The sequence below is a fragment of the Vidua chalybeata genome, chromosome 13 (assembly GCF_026979565.1).
Source record: "Vidua chalybeata isolate OUT-0048 chromosome 13, bVidCha1 merged haplotype, whole genome shotgun sequence".
Taxonomy (NCBI): domain Eukaryota; kingdom Metazoa; phylum Chordata; class Aves; order Passeriformes; family Viduidae; genus Vidua; species Vidua chalybeata.
The window spans coordinates 12,858,323-12,871,716 of NC_071542.1; the positions used below are offsets into that span (position 1 = coordinate 12,858,323).

The following is a 13,394-nucleotide window of genomic DNA, read 5'->3' on the forward strand; positions in this document are numbered from 1 at the left end:
CTTTTAACTGTCTTTTACTTTTTCAAAATACAGTGCCAAATTGCTCCTATTATACCGTGAGCACCTCTGAGTTCACTGAACTTGGCACTGAGCAAGGAGCTGGCCCAGCCAGAATTCACAATTTCATCTTTTGATGGTGAGACACATGTATATGATACTACTCAAGGCCTTTCTATAGTTTCCAGCAGCAGAACAGCTGAAATTGGAACAGACCTGCAGCTGCCTAGGGCTCACAGAGTGACCAGGAATGAAAGCGTGGCTGCCAAGGGCACTGTCTTTGAACAAGCAATCAGGTGCCTGTGCTTGTCTCCAGAACATGTTGTGGAGCTCAGCACAGAGCTCCATCACTAATACACATGTCAACACACTGATCATGCCAATTTTTCTGTATTCCTCGAAGAAGCAGGAAACAAATGGTCCCCTGCTGAAATCATGAGTTAAAACAAAGGCTCTTCATCAGCCTCCTGCAGCTGCTTGTTGTTTTCCTTTCTCTGTGGAGCCTGCCAGCTCCTGGTTATCTTGGCCAAGCACATGATTAGAATCTTAGAGCAAATTCCAGCTGCAAACAAACAAGTACATCTTGAGAGGAATACACACAGACTGGTGGATGCACAGTACATCTTACTGTTCAGCAGATCCTGTCCTGCCTCTTTTGATGCCAGGCAAGCCCTGCTCCTCTTCTGGATGAAAAGCAGATGGGGTATGATTAATGGCACAGATCCCCAGACCCTTTATATTTGCACAAATAGCAAGAACTAGACCCAGTGCTGTTCAAGGGGCCACATATTTGTTGTGCTGGCTTTCTGCAGCATTGGAAGCAATGTCAGAATAGGAATTCCTGCCCTGAGTAATCCCCTCTGCCTGGCTATGGCAGAAGGTCTATTGTTTCCGAAAGTACCATAGAAACAAAATAATTAAGCTCTAAGGCCACCACAGCAAGAACAGAAGGAAGGATCAAGGATTGCTCCTTGTTCACTTCAGTGCTGGCCCAGGTGGCTCGGTTTAAACAGGCACTGAGGGTGGTTTGGGCTCACCCGCCTGGCTCTCACTGAGGCAGATGGCAAGAGCTCACACGGCCCAGTCCCAATATCCGTAACAATCAGATGAGCTGTGAAGCTGTAATCTGTGGCAGATGGAAAATGACAGCACAAAAGCTTTTACTACAGGCCTCAGAGCCTTCACAAAGGTAGCAAATAGGAAGGTTCAATTCAAATAGCTTGTCCTTCTCCAGAGCAAAGCCAGGCATCTGAGACTGAAACAAATTGAATGCTTCTCCCTCTTCCTCCCTCCCCAACAGATTGGCTGACTTCATTTCCAGAGGATGAGCTGAAACCTCTCATCAAAACTCAACCCAAAACAAGACAACTTGCTATGAAAAACTGAAATGGGACCTTGGCATGGGAGTGTCTACACAGCACAGTCTGTGCTGAATCCCTGACACCCTGCATTGGTGCTCTCCTAAACCTTTGTGGGAGGCACTGGAGGGAGATGGGGGGGGGAGAGGTGGGGGGTGGGGAATGTTCCCTGTGCACACAGATTGGAGTTGTTCCTGGGAGATTTGTCAGATTCTTTGTGGGTTAGGCAGTCATCCCAGAAGCATGATCAGTTGTAAAAAGACTGAAGCTTTCTCCAGGCTGCAATTCCTAAGCAGTGTTATCCCAAAACTGCCCGCTTTGAAGTCAAGAGAGACAACTGGAGAACATCCTATGTCAGGCCTGTCACACTCTGCAGTGTCACTGCTGCTTAGCACTGCTATGCTTTGAGGGAAGACACCTCCACAGCCAATTTGCTGCTTCCTTTGAAAGGACAAGGTTTCTGGTTAAGCACAAGGATGCTGATGGCTGCCCATCTGGGTAGGAACAGAAAATGAGACCCACTGGTGAGCTCCAGCAACACAAGGACAGAAAATCAGAGTCTGATGAAACACCAATTCTATGAAAAGCAAGAGACTTTTAATGGAAGAAAGGCTTTATTAAGGTACACCCTATTATTGTAACATACCAGATTGCTCTGATGTTCCAGGTCTCTGGGAGAGAGATGATTGCAATAGAGTGTCTATCAAAATGTCATTGCTGGATCATGAGCCTGGCCCTCAGGATGCAAGGCTGGCTACTGCTTCTTCTTTCCCTTCACTTTCTCTCTCTCACTGTCCATGGCAGCTGCCTGTGCCTGCAGACAATCCCAGTATTCCTGATTCTCCATTTCCAGCAGTACCTGCTGCCTGAAATGGTGGGGAAAGGGTGGTTAAAACAAAAACAATCCCTGACATTCCCCCGGTGCTCAGACAACACCCCCAAGGGCCCCTGGGGCTCACTACCAATTAAGCAGTTCTACTTCCTGTGTCCAAAAATCTCAGTGATTCCCTCGTGCCAATCAGTACTCAAGTTCACTGTTCCTGACAGCAAGGAACTCTGAATTTCTGTTGTCTCTAGACCTCTGTAGACACAGGTCTCACTGCAGTTATATTTGCACTACTCTGGCTTCAGCTCTCAGTTCCCAGGGAGCAAGATATCCCTGGAAGTGCTGACTCCCCAGTTTTCTGGTAGAAGGCAGCCAAGAGTCTCCTTTCCAGCATTTTGAGAAGAAGGGACAGAACTGCTGGCTGGTAGCATAGGATGGAATTTTTCTGCCCTTAACTAGCCAGACAACTCCACAGGATTCATCCTGGAGACAAGGAATTAGGGAAGGCCACCAGGCAATAAATATGTGCTATAAGGTCACACCTGCACCCACCTGTTTCGTTTCAAATTGGAAAATTAAAGTTTAGTGAAAAGAAGACACAAAATACTGACACGGATCTAGATCCAGGTTTCCAACAGAATTCCAGGCAAAGGACCCCAAAAAGAGATGTCACAGTGCCATCTAATGACGGCAGCGACGCAATGCCACATCCCCGAGGCTGCCGGGGACCTTCTCCAACCAAGGAACCTCCAGCACAAACCTACTTAAACATCACATGGACCCGGGAATTCGGGGGTCGAGAGAGGCACAAAAGGATCCCAGCTCTGCCTGGCTGTGGGATCTAAAGGAAGACGCAAACACGTGAGGATCATACTCCCTGGCAAGCTTGCACAAACTGTGTTGCACAAAAACACATTAGAACTTGCATCCTGACTTACAGCTGAAGCTGTTCTAGGAAGGACAGAAGGGAGATAAGGAGGGGTTCTGGGTGGCTGTCAGGTATCCTGACACCAACTTCACTTAGAAACAAATCTCTCACAGCACACAGAACAACCCAGAAGCTCCAGGGTGAGACATTGCATGAACTCAGCAACACCACAGCTTATAAAAATGCAGGTGCACTTACCTCTCAGGCAGAAAGCGAAACCTATTACGTAAAAAAATGTTACATCTCTCAATCCACTGCAGTTCCTGCATGGGTTTGAGAGGCAAATCTGGTTTCTTTGGGAAAGCTTCCTTCAGTGGGTAGGAGTTAAAGTCAAAAAGGAAGATGGTGCTGTGAGTGGCTTTGCTCTGGAAAAATTCATCTGCCTGCTGGTGCTCATCTCCTAGACAGAGACAATAACAAGCTACTGTATCAGGAGAAATCCAACAAGAACTATCAAGGATCAGTGCACAGCTGAATGCACCCAGTGATGGTGCACCAATGACCACCCCAAGGTGTCACCCACCTCGGAGCAGCAAGCAGCAGTTCACACAATCCACTGTGAACACTGGCTGCCAGGCAGGTGCTACAGCATGAGAAGGTGGAGTGCAGAAGCAGTAAACAGTCTGTGATGTGTCAGTGTTCATCAGGGACACTGTGCCATCCCAGGTGAAGATCAGCACCTGAAGCAGCAAAATTGACAAGTATGTGTAAAACAAGTGAAAAACATTTTCTGTAAAGGACTTGAGATGATATCCAGGGCTTCACATCCCCAATTATGATGCTGTTTTCTTTGCCTGCCCCATAGTCATAGGGTGACAGAGATGAAGAACAGCCCTTGCAGAGAACTTGGGCCAAAACTGCTAGAGGTTTGGATTGGAAAAGGGCAACAGGACACATTAGAAATGAGCTAGAGCCAGCCTTCTGCATGGCTGCTATGGTGAGTGGCTATTAGTCCTTTCCTCGCCATGCCTGCAAACTTTCTGAGGCCACTTGTAAGGTTGTGTTTGTAACTTTCTGCCCAGGATGCCCTCTCATATTTGACCCTGATGTCTGAGGCTTCATGGCTGAACCCTCCCAACTTCCAGAGGAACCTGTCCATGTGCACCTCAGTGGCCAGTTAGAGGACACAAGTGTAAGGGGACACTGAGTAAGATCATGGAAGATAAATCCTTTGAGCATTACCAGCTACACACAGACCTGTGACTGGTGCAGGAGGTCTTCACACCAAAAATATTTGGAGGCTGGAAAGGATGTGAGGCAATCATATCTGATTGCCCTGCTCATTATCTTCTAGGCACCCAGGTACTGTCCTTGCTGGAAACAAGATCCCAGCACAGCTGGACATGAGTTCCCACGCAGCTGTTAAGAGAGCTGGCAGTAATACTCACTGCACTGGGGAAGGCCTGGACAGGCATCACTGCACTGACAGTAAGATTTGGATTTTCAGGCCTGTAAAAGAGACACAGGTTTATGCTGCTGTTGCATGTACCCGGCACGTACTGAGAGACTGTGATAATGACAGTGGCAATTTGGGGCACACTGACTAGCAAAAAGTCTCAGCCAGGCCCCTCCCTTATAGAGACAAAGCCTGTCTCCTCCCAGGCAGGAACCCCTGAGGCCATCCCTGTGCAAACCTGCCTGGGAACTACATTGGAGATACAAATCCCTGCCTGCCATGAAGGCATGAATCCAGAGTCTTCAGAGCAGCAGCTTCCCTCCTCCTCAAACCAAGGGTATAAGTGAACACAAAAATTATAGAAAGATGGCAATACATGTTTATTCTGACTTCTAGGGAGATGGTGTTCTGTTAAGGGCAAAGGGGGGAATAAAAAAATCCCCTGGGTATCCAGCAGAGACACAAATAGTTCAGCATCAGCCCTGGAGCTGTGCTAGAAGTATTTGTGTTCTGGTGCACAGAAGAACCCAGAAACACCACTAATTCTGGCAAACCATTGAATTTTAGCATTAACAAAACCACACTGCTGACAGCAGCATGGCAGAGCCATCTGGGTAAAAACAGTAGGAAGTTCTCTACTCCACAGAAACCTGGGCCTCCCTGTTAGACTGGATCACTATAACCATGGCTTTTTTGGCTGGAGTCTACCTCACCTGTCTGCCAGGAGTGTGATGCTGGACTTCCCAGCCCTGGGTGCTTTCACCAAATACAAAGAGCTGTCTGTACACAGAACTAGAAGCTGTATGATGGGATAGACAGGATCTGCACCACAATAGACAGGATCTGTACCACATGTCTCATCACTGGCAGCTGCAGAATCACACAGAAAGTGGATACTACGGATGAAACGTTCCTCTAGAATGGCAGTCACAGACAGTGGGTATCCTGAGGAAGGAAGGAAGGAAGAAAAATGGAACTGGTAATTTATCCAAGCAAAGCTTAGTTTGGAGTGTGGAACACTCAGAGAGAGAACCAGCAGATGGCAGAAGAAGAGTCTTCTGCCAGGAGAGTCCCTGCATCATGGCAGGATGACTCTAGCACTGATGGCAGCCTGATCTGTGGTGCCACAACAGTCTCAAAAGTGACCTTAGAGTGCAGTGGCAAAGCAGTGACTGTCACTGTCTCATAGCCTTGGGGCAAGACTGATCAGTCCTTGCTGCAGCAGTTCCAGCCCCGACATTGCCCTGGATGGGGATGGTTCTGCAGGGACCAGGGCAGTCATGCTGTGCTGGCAACTTCTGGCCAAGCATCCAATAGATGACTGAATCCAAACTATTTTCAGATTTCCTTGTAAACTGACCATCAGCCCTTTATTCACACTAAGTCTGAGCCTCAAACTCCTAGGCAAAAGTGCAATTTATCCACAGTGATCCCAATACAGAGTCCCAAAGGGCAAGCTCACCTAGGTGCTTATCCCAAATAGTGATTGTTGCATCTTCACCTGCCAGTGCCAGGTACCTGGAGCAGGAACTGACAGCCGAGCATGCAATTGGAGCTGCACATGGCCACACAACATCAGGTTTCAGATCAGAACCTAAACAGAATGGCATGAAGAGAGACAACTGTAAGAAGATGCAGAACATCCTCTCACATAGTCTAGCATCCATTTTCCTCATCAAACATGCACCATTCTGTTGCTTCCTGCCAGAGTGGCTTCACTAAAAACACTGCCAGCCTGTGCAACACAGAGCCCCACAATCCAAATGCCAGCCTAATCCACAAGATATGAGTCAGCTTTCCTGCCAATTCCTCATTTATCTGAATAATGAAGACCTGGCAGAATGAGAGCCCCTGGCCACAGAACACTCCCACTCCCCATAGAGTGCTCTGCTAGAGAAAGCAAAACTTTCTTACCCTCTTTGTCCTTGAGTGAATGGTTGAGTAAGTACAAGCAGAAATTGTGGTTCCCATGCCAATGCACACCAATGCCAACTGGAATATCTGGTACAGAGAAGGGGATGACAAAAAGAGAAGATGACTGGGGACAAAGAAAGGAACAATCCAGGACACCAAAACACCATTAGAAAGCTCTCATTAGAGCTTTCATGGTACTTCTGATAGAAATTCTGCTCACACAGAAACTAAACCAGAGCAACCTCTCCCTTTGTTTGTTTGGGTTTTTTTAAATCTTGACTATATGCCTCCTTTTTCATTTTTTGGGGGGTTGTTTTGATTTGGGTTTTTTTTCAGAGGGAAGGTTGTGGAGTTTTTTTTTTTAATATGAAGATAAGTTTTTTTACTGCATGCCAGTAACTGACTTATAAGTCTTAGAGCTGACAGTTTTACCCAGGTCTACGTCCTTGGAGATGAACTTAGAGTGGATGCAAGCCAGATCCACTGAGCTCTCCTGGAACTCAGTGTCACACAATGACTGTGCTTCACAGATTAACAGCTTTTTGTCCATTTGGATTACCTGGCTGTACTTTCATTTCTGGTCCCACCAGGATCCGGCTAGGAAGGAGGAAATGAAAGGTAGCATATCTGAAAAGAGGAAGAAATATATGTAAAAGAAAGGCTTTGATAAGTAAGCAGCACTATGACAAGAGGTGGAATGGCTCCAGCCCCCTGCCCTGAAGCCTTGGGATGAAGGAAGCAAAGTAAATACAGGAAGCAAAGTAATACAGCTCAGTGTGGATGACTCATGGACTGAATCCTGGTTGGTGCTGCCACTCACCTGGGGATCTCCTCCTTGATCACACCCTCAGCCTCCAGATACTCCTGGTAAGTGCTACAGAAGATTGCTTCCTGCAGCTCCCACTGGGAATCCTTGATTAGGTGGTTGTACCCCAAGCCAAGCATGCTGCCATCATCCACTTCCTTCAAGGCATCCAAAGGGCCTTTAAAACTAGTGCCTGGGTTGGGAACACAAAGGGAAAAGGCACAGCCCTGGAGAAGCAGAAACCATGAAGCAAACACCATGGAGGCATTTGGGGGTGGCATGGTCTTGAAGCAGAAAACACTATATCTTGTGTGGGACTTTCCATATCACAAGTTCATTTTCCAGTATTTGAATGCAGGTATTAGGGCAAGACTTCTGAGGACCCCACTCACCTTGCCTCTCTGTAGCATTTTCCAACATATAGTCTGTCCCCTCCTCACCCTTGGCATTTTTCAGTAAATCCAGGACTCAGACTGATGAACTAGGAGTGCTGCTAGATCTAGCAAGCAGCCTCCTCCCTCTCCAATGACACCCACTCTGAGACACTCTAAAGCACTTTGTGCTGGCAAAGGTGAGATGGTCTGGGAGGAAGCAATTCCCACTACAGGATTACATGTAACTAGAAAGGACCAGGGATCATGTTACTGAAACTTTCTGACCTGTTCTGTATTTATAGGGGCCATGATGCCTTTGCCACCTGAAACAGCTGCAGGCTGCACATAGAAACTCAGTCCTGACCTGTAATGGGTTTGGGTGGCCTCACTGTCAGCAGCAGCACTGGGGGATCCAGCTTTACATCAGCTTGGATTGCAGACACAGGAAGCTCCTGCAACAGAAAAGTGCCCACCTGAGAACTGCCTTGTGTGCTACACTGCTGAGTTTTCACCTGTTCACGGGAATCAAATGCTTCCTAAAGAATTTAGGGAAAACTCCTTTGTGGATGCAAAGGTTGGCTGGCACTATCTGGGACATACTGGGTTTAGGCTCATTCTTCAGGCCAAAACACAGAAGCTTGAGGGCGTCACTACTTTCCCAACTACATTACAAGGATGTCCTGCCCAGACTTCTGTCTTTGTGCCGTCTCTCTATTCCTGTTTTAGCATAGGCCTGTGTGAGTCACAGCAATGCTCAGAAAATCGGGGTGGGAGGGACTGAGTGGAAGCAGGACTAAAGGTTGAAGAGTGTCTCCTGAAAGCAAGAACCAGATTTTACTTCACAGAGCCCAGGACTGGAGGAGGTCACATATATACTTGGCTGGGAACAGAAAATTGTAACAGGGGGCCAACATCACCCCACACACATTGACACTGGGCTAAACAGAAAAGGTCTGGCTTAATAATCAGCCACGTTTGAGAAGGAGGGGGCAGGAGCTTGGATAGTTTGCACAGAATCAGCAAAGAGAGAATGCTTGAGTGCTTGTTTTTGGCTTTGCTAAGTTAAGCAGGGTGTTTGCCCTGCGAACAAGGCTGAGAAGCAGTTCCCTCTTAAATGTCCAGGAAAGTCTTTGCTGAAGGAAGAGGAAAGAGTTGGGAGGTTGCTATCAGAGAGGGTTAGTTCAAGGTGCTGGGAAGGAGGTGTCTGTGTGCTGAGAGGTGAAATCCCACAGAGTGAAAGTGATAAAGGGGAGGGTTAAGCACTGATTCAGTACTTAAAATTCCCCATGGCAGCTCAGGACAGTCCCTGAGGCCAGTGACCATCTCTGCAGAACTGTTTCCATGCAGCTCCTCAGTTTTCTGCCAAAGAACCAGAGCTGACTGTGGTTAGTGCACGCAGGCAGAGACACTGCCCTGCTCAGGTGGGTGAGGCTGTGACCCCACCAGGCTCTTCTTGTATGTAATCTAAAACACAAACCCTGCTTCAGGGCCAGACTCCCAAACAGAGGCATCCTGCCCGATCCCCACTCCTCTTCTCCTTCCCCCAGTAACATAAGGGAGAAGCCCTGTGGGAATACCCTTACACAGGGCCCCCTCAGATGGAGCAATACTGCTGAGAAATGAGCTGCCAGTTTCAGGGAGGGGCAGCAGGAACATGAACCCTGGGACCAGGGGAATCTCTTTGGAAAGCCTGTTTTGGGAGAGTAAACATGTCCCAATAGCACAGAGGCCTTATGAAATGTGGGATGGGTGGCTGCAGCAGCTGCAGAGACACACACACCATCCCCTTGGGGCTCAGGCTGTGTTTTGCTGTCACTGTCTGCAGCAGCAAGGCTTGGGGGAACACCTGTGGGCAAAAAGGTCTAAGAAAAAACAGCACAGAGGGAGATGGAACTGTTTTGTACCACAGATGAGCAGCTTGACCTCCTCTCACTGCAAGACAGCTCTTCTGCAGCTCCTGCGTTCTTTCCCATCTCTGTCAGCCAGGAATCCTTAGGCAACTGGTAGATCTCCAGCCAAGCTTTTGTACTGTCTGCATTGGGAAACCATGTTAAGCAATTGGAAATGAGAAGGAAAGGTCTTCCAGGCAACCAGCCTGTTATCTTCTATTCTTATAAAAAGATTTGTGTATTTTCTGAAATATAAAATCTCTGTGAACTCCATGCAGCCCACCTCTCCTCCCACTTATGGCTTGACATGCTTGATTGAGACTGACATCTCAGCCTCCAGCTCAATTCCTCAAGGTCCCACATCCATCAAAGAAATTCCATGAAGCTACTCAGTCAAGAACCTGACTTGTAGCCAAGTAGAAAGTGAGGCATGGTCTCACATTAGTTCTCTGCTACATGTCTCATTCTCAGCATGTGTCCAGGCAGATCCCACCAAACATAGGTCCAGAAAACCTGTCTGCCATGGATTCAGCTGCCATGAAACAGAAGAACTTTTTAACAAGGAGTTTCTTGTAGTGTTTTTAGAGGTCCTCTATGCTCTCTGGCCTACATCTGCAGAGAAGATTCTTCAGGTCTACATCTTTCCAGTGTAAAAATGAGCCATAGCAAACCAGAGGAAGAACTGAGTTTGGTACTTCTGGAGAGAGGGAAACCTGCTTTCACCGAGCCTCCTGGGAGCTGGGGACTGCACTGACCAGCTCCAGACAGCTCGCTTTTGGGATCAGTCCTGATGCACACCAAGCGTTTTAGAAGGGACAGGGAGTGGCAGGGGCTGCTCTTTAACCTGGAGGAGAAACTGGGAGGATTAAAACAGGATCCCTGGGTACCCAGACCACTTGCAGCCTTCTAAAAATATTGCTGCTTCCCCTCTGTTAGAACACAAGAGTCTGCAAACAGCATGTTCCTGCACTTGCCTTGCAGCAGGATTCCTGCATATTCACCTCCTCGGGACAGCACCACCTCCACACAAGGGCTTTGCTGGCTGATGTCCTCCTGCCAAGGAAAATCAGGCTGATCAAAGCAAGATCACTGATTCAGAGAGCTCCATGGCCTTACACACTTCTCAACAGGCTGAAGGCCAGCTAGACTGTTGGAAGAACAAAAACAAATATTGGGCAGCAGGCTTGGAGGGCCACTGCCTATGAATAAATTTCTGAGGGCAACTGGTACTCCTCATGATTGATTACTTCCCAGCCTGTGCCCAGTGTCTATGGTATTAGCTCAGCACTTACCACTTCATTCAGGATTTTAATGAGCAGGAAGCTTTCCTTGTGAAAGCAGAAGAGCCAGGCAAGCCCTGAAACAGAAATACAGAAGCAGCAGAAGGAGTGAGAGAAAAGTGAATGAATGTTAGCCATGCTCTTGGGAGATGGCTGTTACAACATGTGCAGGAGAGTGAACAGGATTACATTACTTCCTGGGCCCAAGGAAAAATATCCCACTGTTTCCAGCACTAAACTTTTGCTGGCTTCCTTATGCAAACACCAGCAAACCTTTGATTGTGCACAGAGATAAGCCAGTCTGAAAAGTGTCTCCACCAGAACTGACAACTTTCAGATTCACCAGCAAACTTGTACAGGTGCAGGAGCAGCTCACAGGCAGGTCATACCAAGAAGAGTTCTTTCTGCCCGGCCCAAGATGTTCCTAAGCTTTACTGTGCTTCACCCTCTGCTCTGCTCCTGCCTCTGCTCTGCCAGAAAGGCCACCAAACCCACAGCCTCTGCTAATCACAAGGCCCTAAGGCCACTCTGTCACCCTGCAATCTGCTAGCTGTCCAATGCCCACTCTGCAGGGCTTTCGAGGAAACTTCTCAGCCACCCTAATGCTCCTCCTGATCTAGCAGTGTTCTGTAGCACAGCTGCCAATTCAGCTCCAGAGCACAGTTAATCCCCAGCTAGGGCAAGGAAATCCACGGCACACTAACCCATTTCATCCACAGCAAGCAGGACGTGGCACTCATTCCCCAAATCCGAGGCATGGATGGCACAGATCTCTGTCTTGGCTTCATTCCAAGCACAGACATCCTTGAAGTCACACGTGTTGAAGGCAGCCAGACCCACGGACAGACCAACAAAGACATGTTTTCCAGACACTGTAAGGCAATTGGCTCTTTCAGTTACCTGCCAAAAAAAAGGGAAAAGATGAGTGCACCCATCTGCATTCTCACAGCAGGGTGCATCAGCCATACTAATGATATGTTCCTGGCTTTTTCACCAGGAAATGCTGATTTATTCTACAAGGGAAACCTTTTGACACATTCTTTCCCCACGAGAGCAAAGGAGGGTCCCTCATCTCTGTCACAGAGATTGGTCTGTGTTGGGAATGAGAAAGTTTTCTCCCATCTTTCCCCTTCCCACAAACAGAAGGGGCTTTAAAGGCCAGGAACTCAGGAGCATTCAGGCCTTCCATTCTAGTGCAGAGCTGTGATGGGATGCTGAACTCCTCCAGGCAATCCCAGAACACCAGCAGACACCAGAGTATCCTCCTGGACACCCCCACATGATAATGGGGAAGGCAGCACTGTCATTCTGCTCCCGATGCTCCCACTGGAGTATTCACCAGAGCACAGAGCTGAGCTTGCCCACTTGTGTGCTACTGACTAATTACCTTCTCCCCAGCAAACAAGGCTGGAGCCAGCCTGGGGAGCAGAAGGTGAATTTAGTGTTTAATACCTGCTTCTCTCTTTTCAGAGAGGTGTGATAACTGGATGGGAAGCAGAACCTGTCAGACAAGCTGGGAAGCTGCAGGCTTTTAAACTGAACTAGTGAGATGGTGGTGCATTCTGAGGAAGGTCATGAACAGAAGAATGCACAAAATCTGCTGTGGTGGTTAATGCTGTCTCTGCTGGGAGAAGTTCTGTACCTGGAATTCAGCTGTAGGAAAGCATTTTTTGGGCTGGACCTTTCGTTTTTGTGCTTCTCGGAGCATCTCCCTTTTTTCAATGATTTCCACGGCACTCTCAAAAACCTGCATCACCAGTTTGTTGATCATCCTGAAGGGCTCCAGCAGCACATCACGCTTTCGATCAGGATCCAGCAGGAAGAAATTTTCCTCATCTTCCTTTGGCCAGTCCTTTCCAGATGGTGGGGGAATGCCCAGGGGATGCTTCCGGGTATTCACCGCCATGGCTCTCCCCTTCCAGATGCAAAACGCACCACGGATGCAGGAATCACCCTGGATGCAGAAGAATGAAGAGTCTTTCAATACTTTCTTTCATGAGGTAATGGGAGAAAATTTGATTAATGATGTCTAAGGGGGTTTCCTTTTAGTATTGATAGCCAGAGCAACTCTGCTCTGTACAGCTCAATTCTCCTTGTATCTCCTATGTTTCCCGGGGGTTTTGTCCTGCTCTGGGGATCTCAGCCACACAGGGATTTGCAGGCTGCGCACGGGTAAAGAGAGCCCAAAAACTTTGTCACAAGCTTGTATAAGAATTATGGCAAAGGATTCAAAAGTATTCAAAAATATTATCTTGTTCTTCGTTAATTACCCAGGAGTTATTCGGCCTGGGTAAAATCCCAATGATTAACTCTGAGAGCAGGCGCTCTCCCTGGAAGTTTTATATACTTCATTTCCGAGACACCGGGTGGTTTCGAGCTTCAGCTCTGCGGCGGGGCCGTGCTCACGCGGGCGCACCCCCCCGCCGCCACCCCGCACAGCGGCCTGACCTCGGAGCGGGGCCGGGGGCCGAGGGGCCGTGCCGGGAGCCGAGGGGCCGTGCCGGGCTCCGGTTTCCCGGGAGGATCCGCAGGTCAGCCGGCGGTTCCGATGCGGGGGAAGCCTTTAGGGGCGACACCGCCGCTGCTCCGTTGTTGACGGTTGCCGTGGTAACGGCATCTTGGTGCCG

At 48.4% G+C, this 13,394-nt stretch overlaps 1 protein-coding gene across 2 annotated transcripts; it reads right to left on the minus strand.

Moving 5' to 3' along the window:
* Positions 1–1,930: 1,930 nt before the first annotated feature.
* On the minus strand, positions 1,931–13,342 carry WDR93 (WD repeat domain 93). Of its 2 annotated transcripts, none has more exons than XM_053954946.1 (16): positions 13,216–13,342; positions 12,410–12,721; positions 11,472–11,667; positions 10,780–10,844; positions 10,458–10,540; positions 9,503–9,626; positions 7,963–8,050; positions 7,240–7,417; positions 6,979–7,046; positions 6,420–6,506; positions 5,968–6,099; positions 5,219–5,450; positions 4,498–4,558; positions 3,633–3,789; positions 3,308–3,509; positions 1,931–2,221 (listed from the first exon to the last, which is right to left on the minus strand). In XM_053954946.1, the coding sequence occupies exons 2-16, from the start codon at positions 12,671–12,673 to the stop codon at positions 2,110–2,112; spliced, it is 2,049 nt and encodes a 682-aa protein (XP_053810921.1). In that variant the 5' UTR covers positions 12,674–12,721; positions 13,216–13,342; the 3' UTR covers positions 1,931–2,109. The 2 variants fall into 2 exon arrangements, with proteins under 2 accessions (XP_053810921.1, XP_053810920.1); XM_053954945.1 differs by having other exon boundaries at positions 9,503–9,630; positions 10,462–10,540; positions 13,216–13,341.
* Positions 13,343–13,394: the final 52 nt, after the last annotated feature.

What these genes read in the sequence shown, in the direction of transcription:
- WDR93 (XM_053954946.1), bottom strand. Translation starts at nt 12,673, where the DNA reads ATGGCGGTGAATACCCGGAAGCATCCCCTGGGCATTCCCCCACCATCT. An exon ending in TCCAGGCCTTCCCCAGTGCA is followed by an intron (nt 3,790 to 4,497) that starts GTGAGTATTACT and finishes TTGCTGCTTCAG; the next exon opens with GTGCTGATCTTCACCTGGGA. An exon ending in CTGCTGCTTGCTGCTCCGAG is followed by an intron (nt 3,510 to 3,632) that starts GTGGGTGACACC and finishes GTCTCTGTCTAG; the next exon opens with GAGATGAGCACCAGCAGGCA.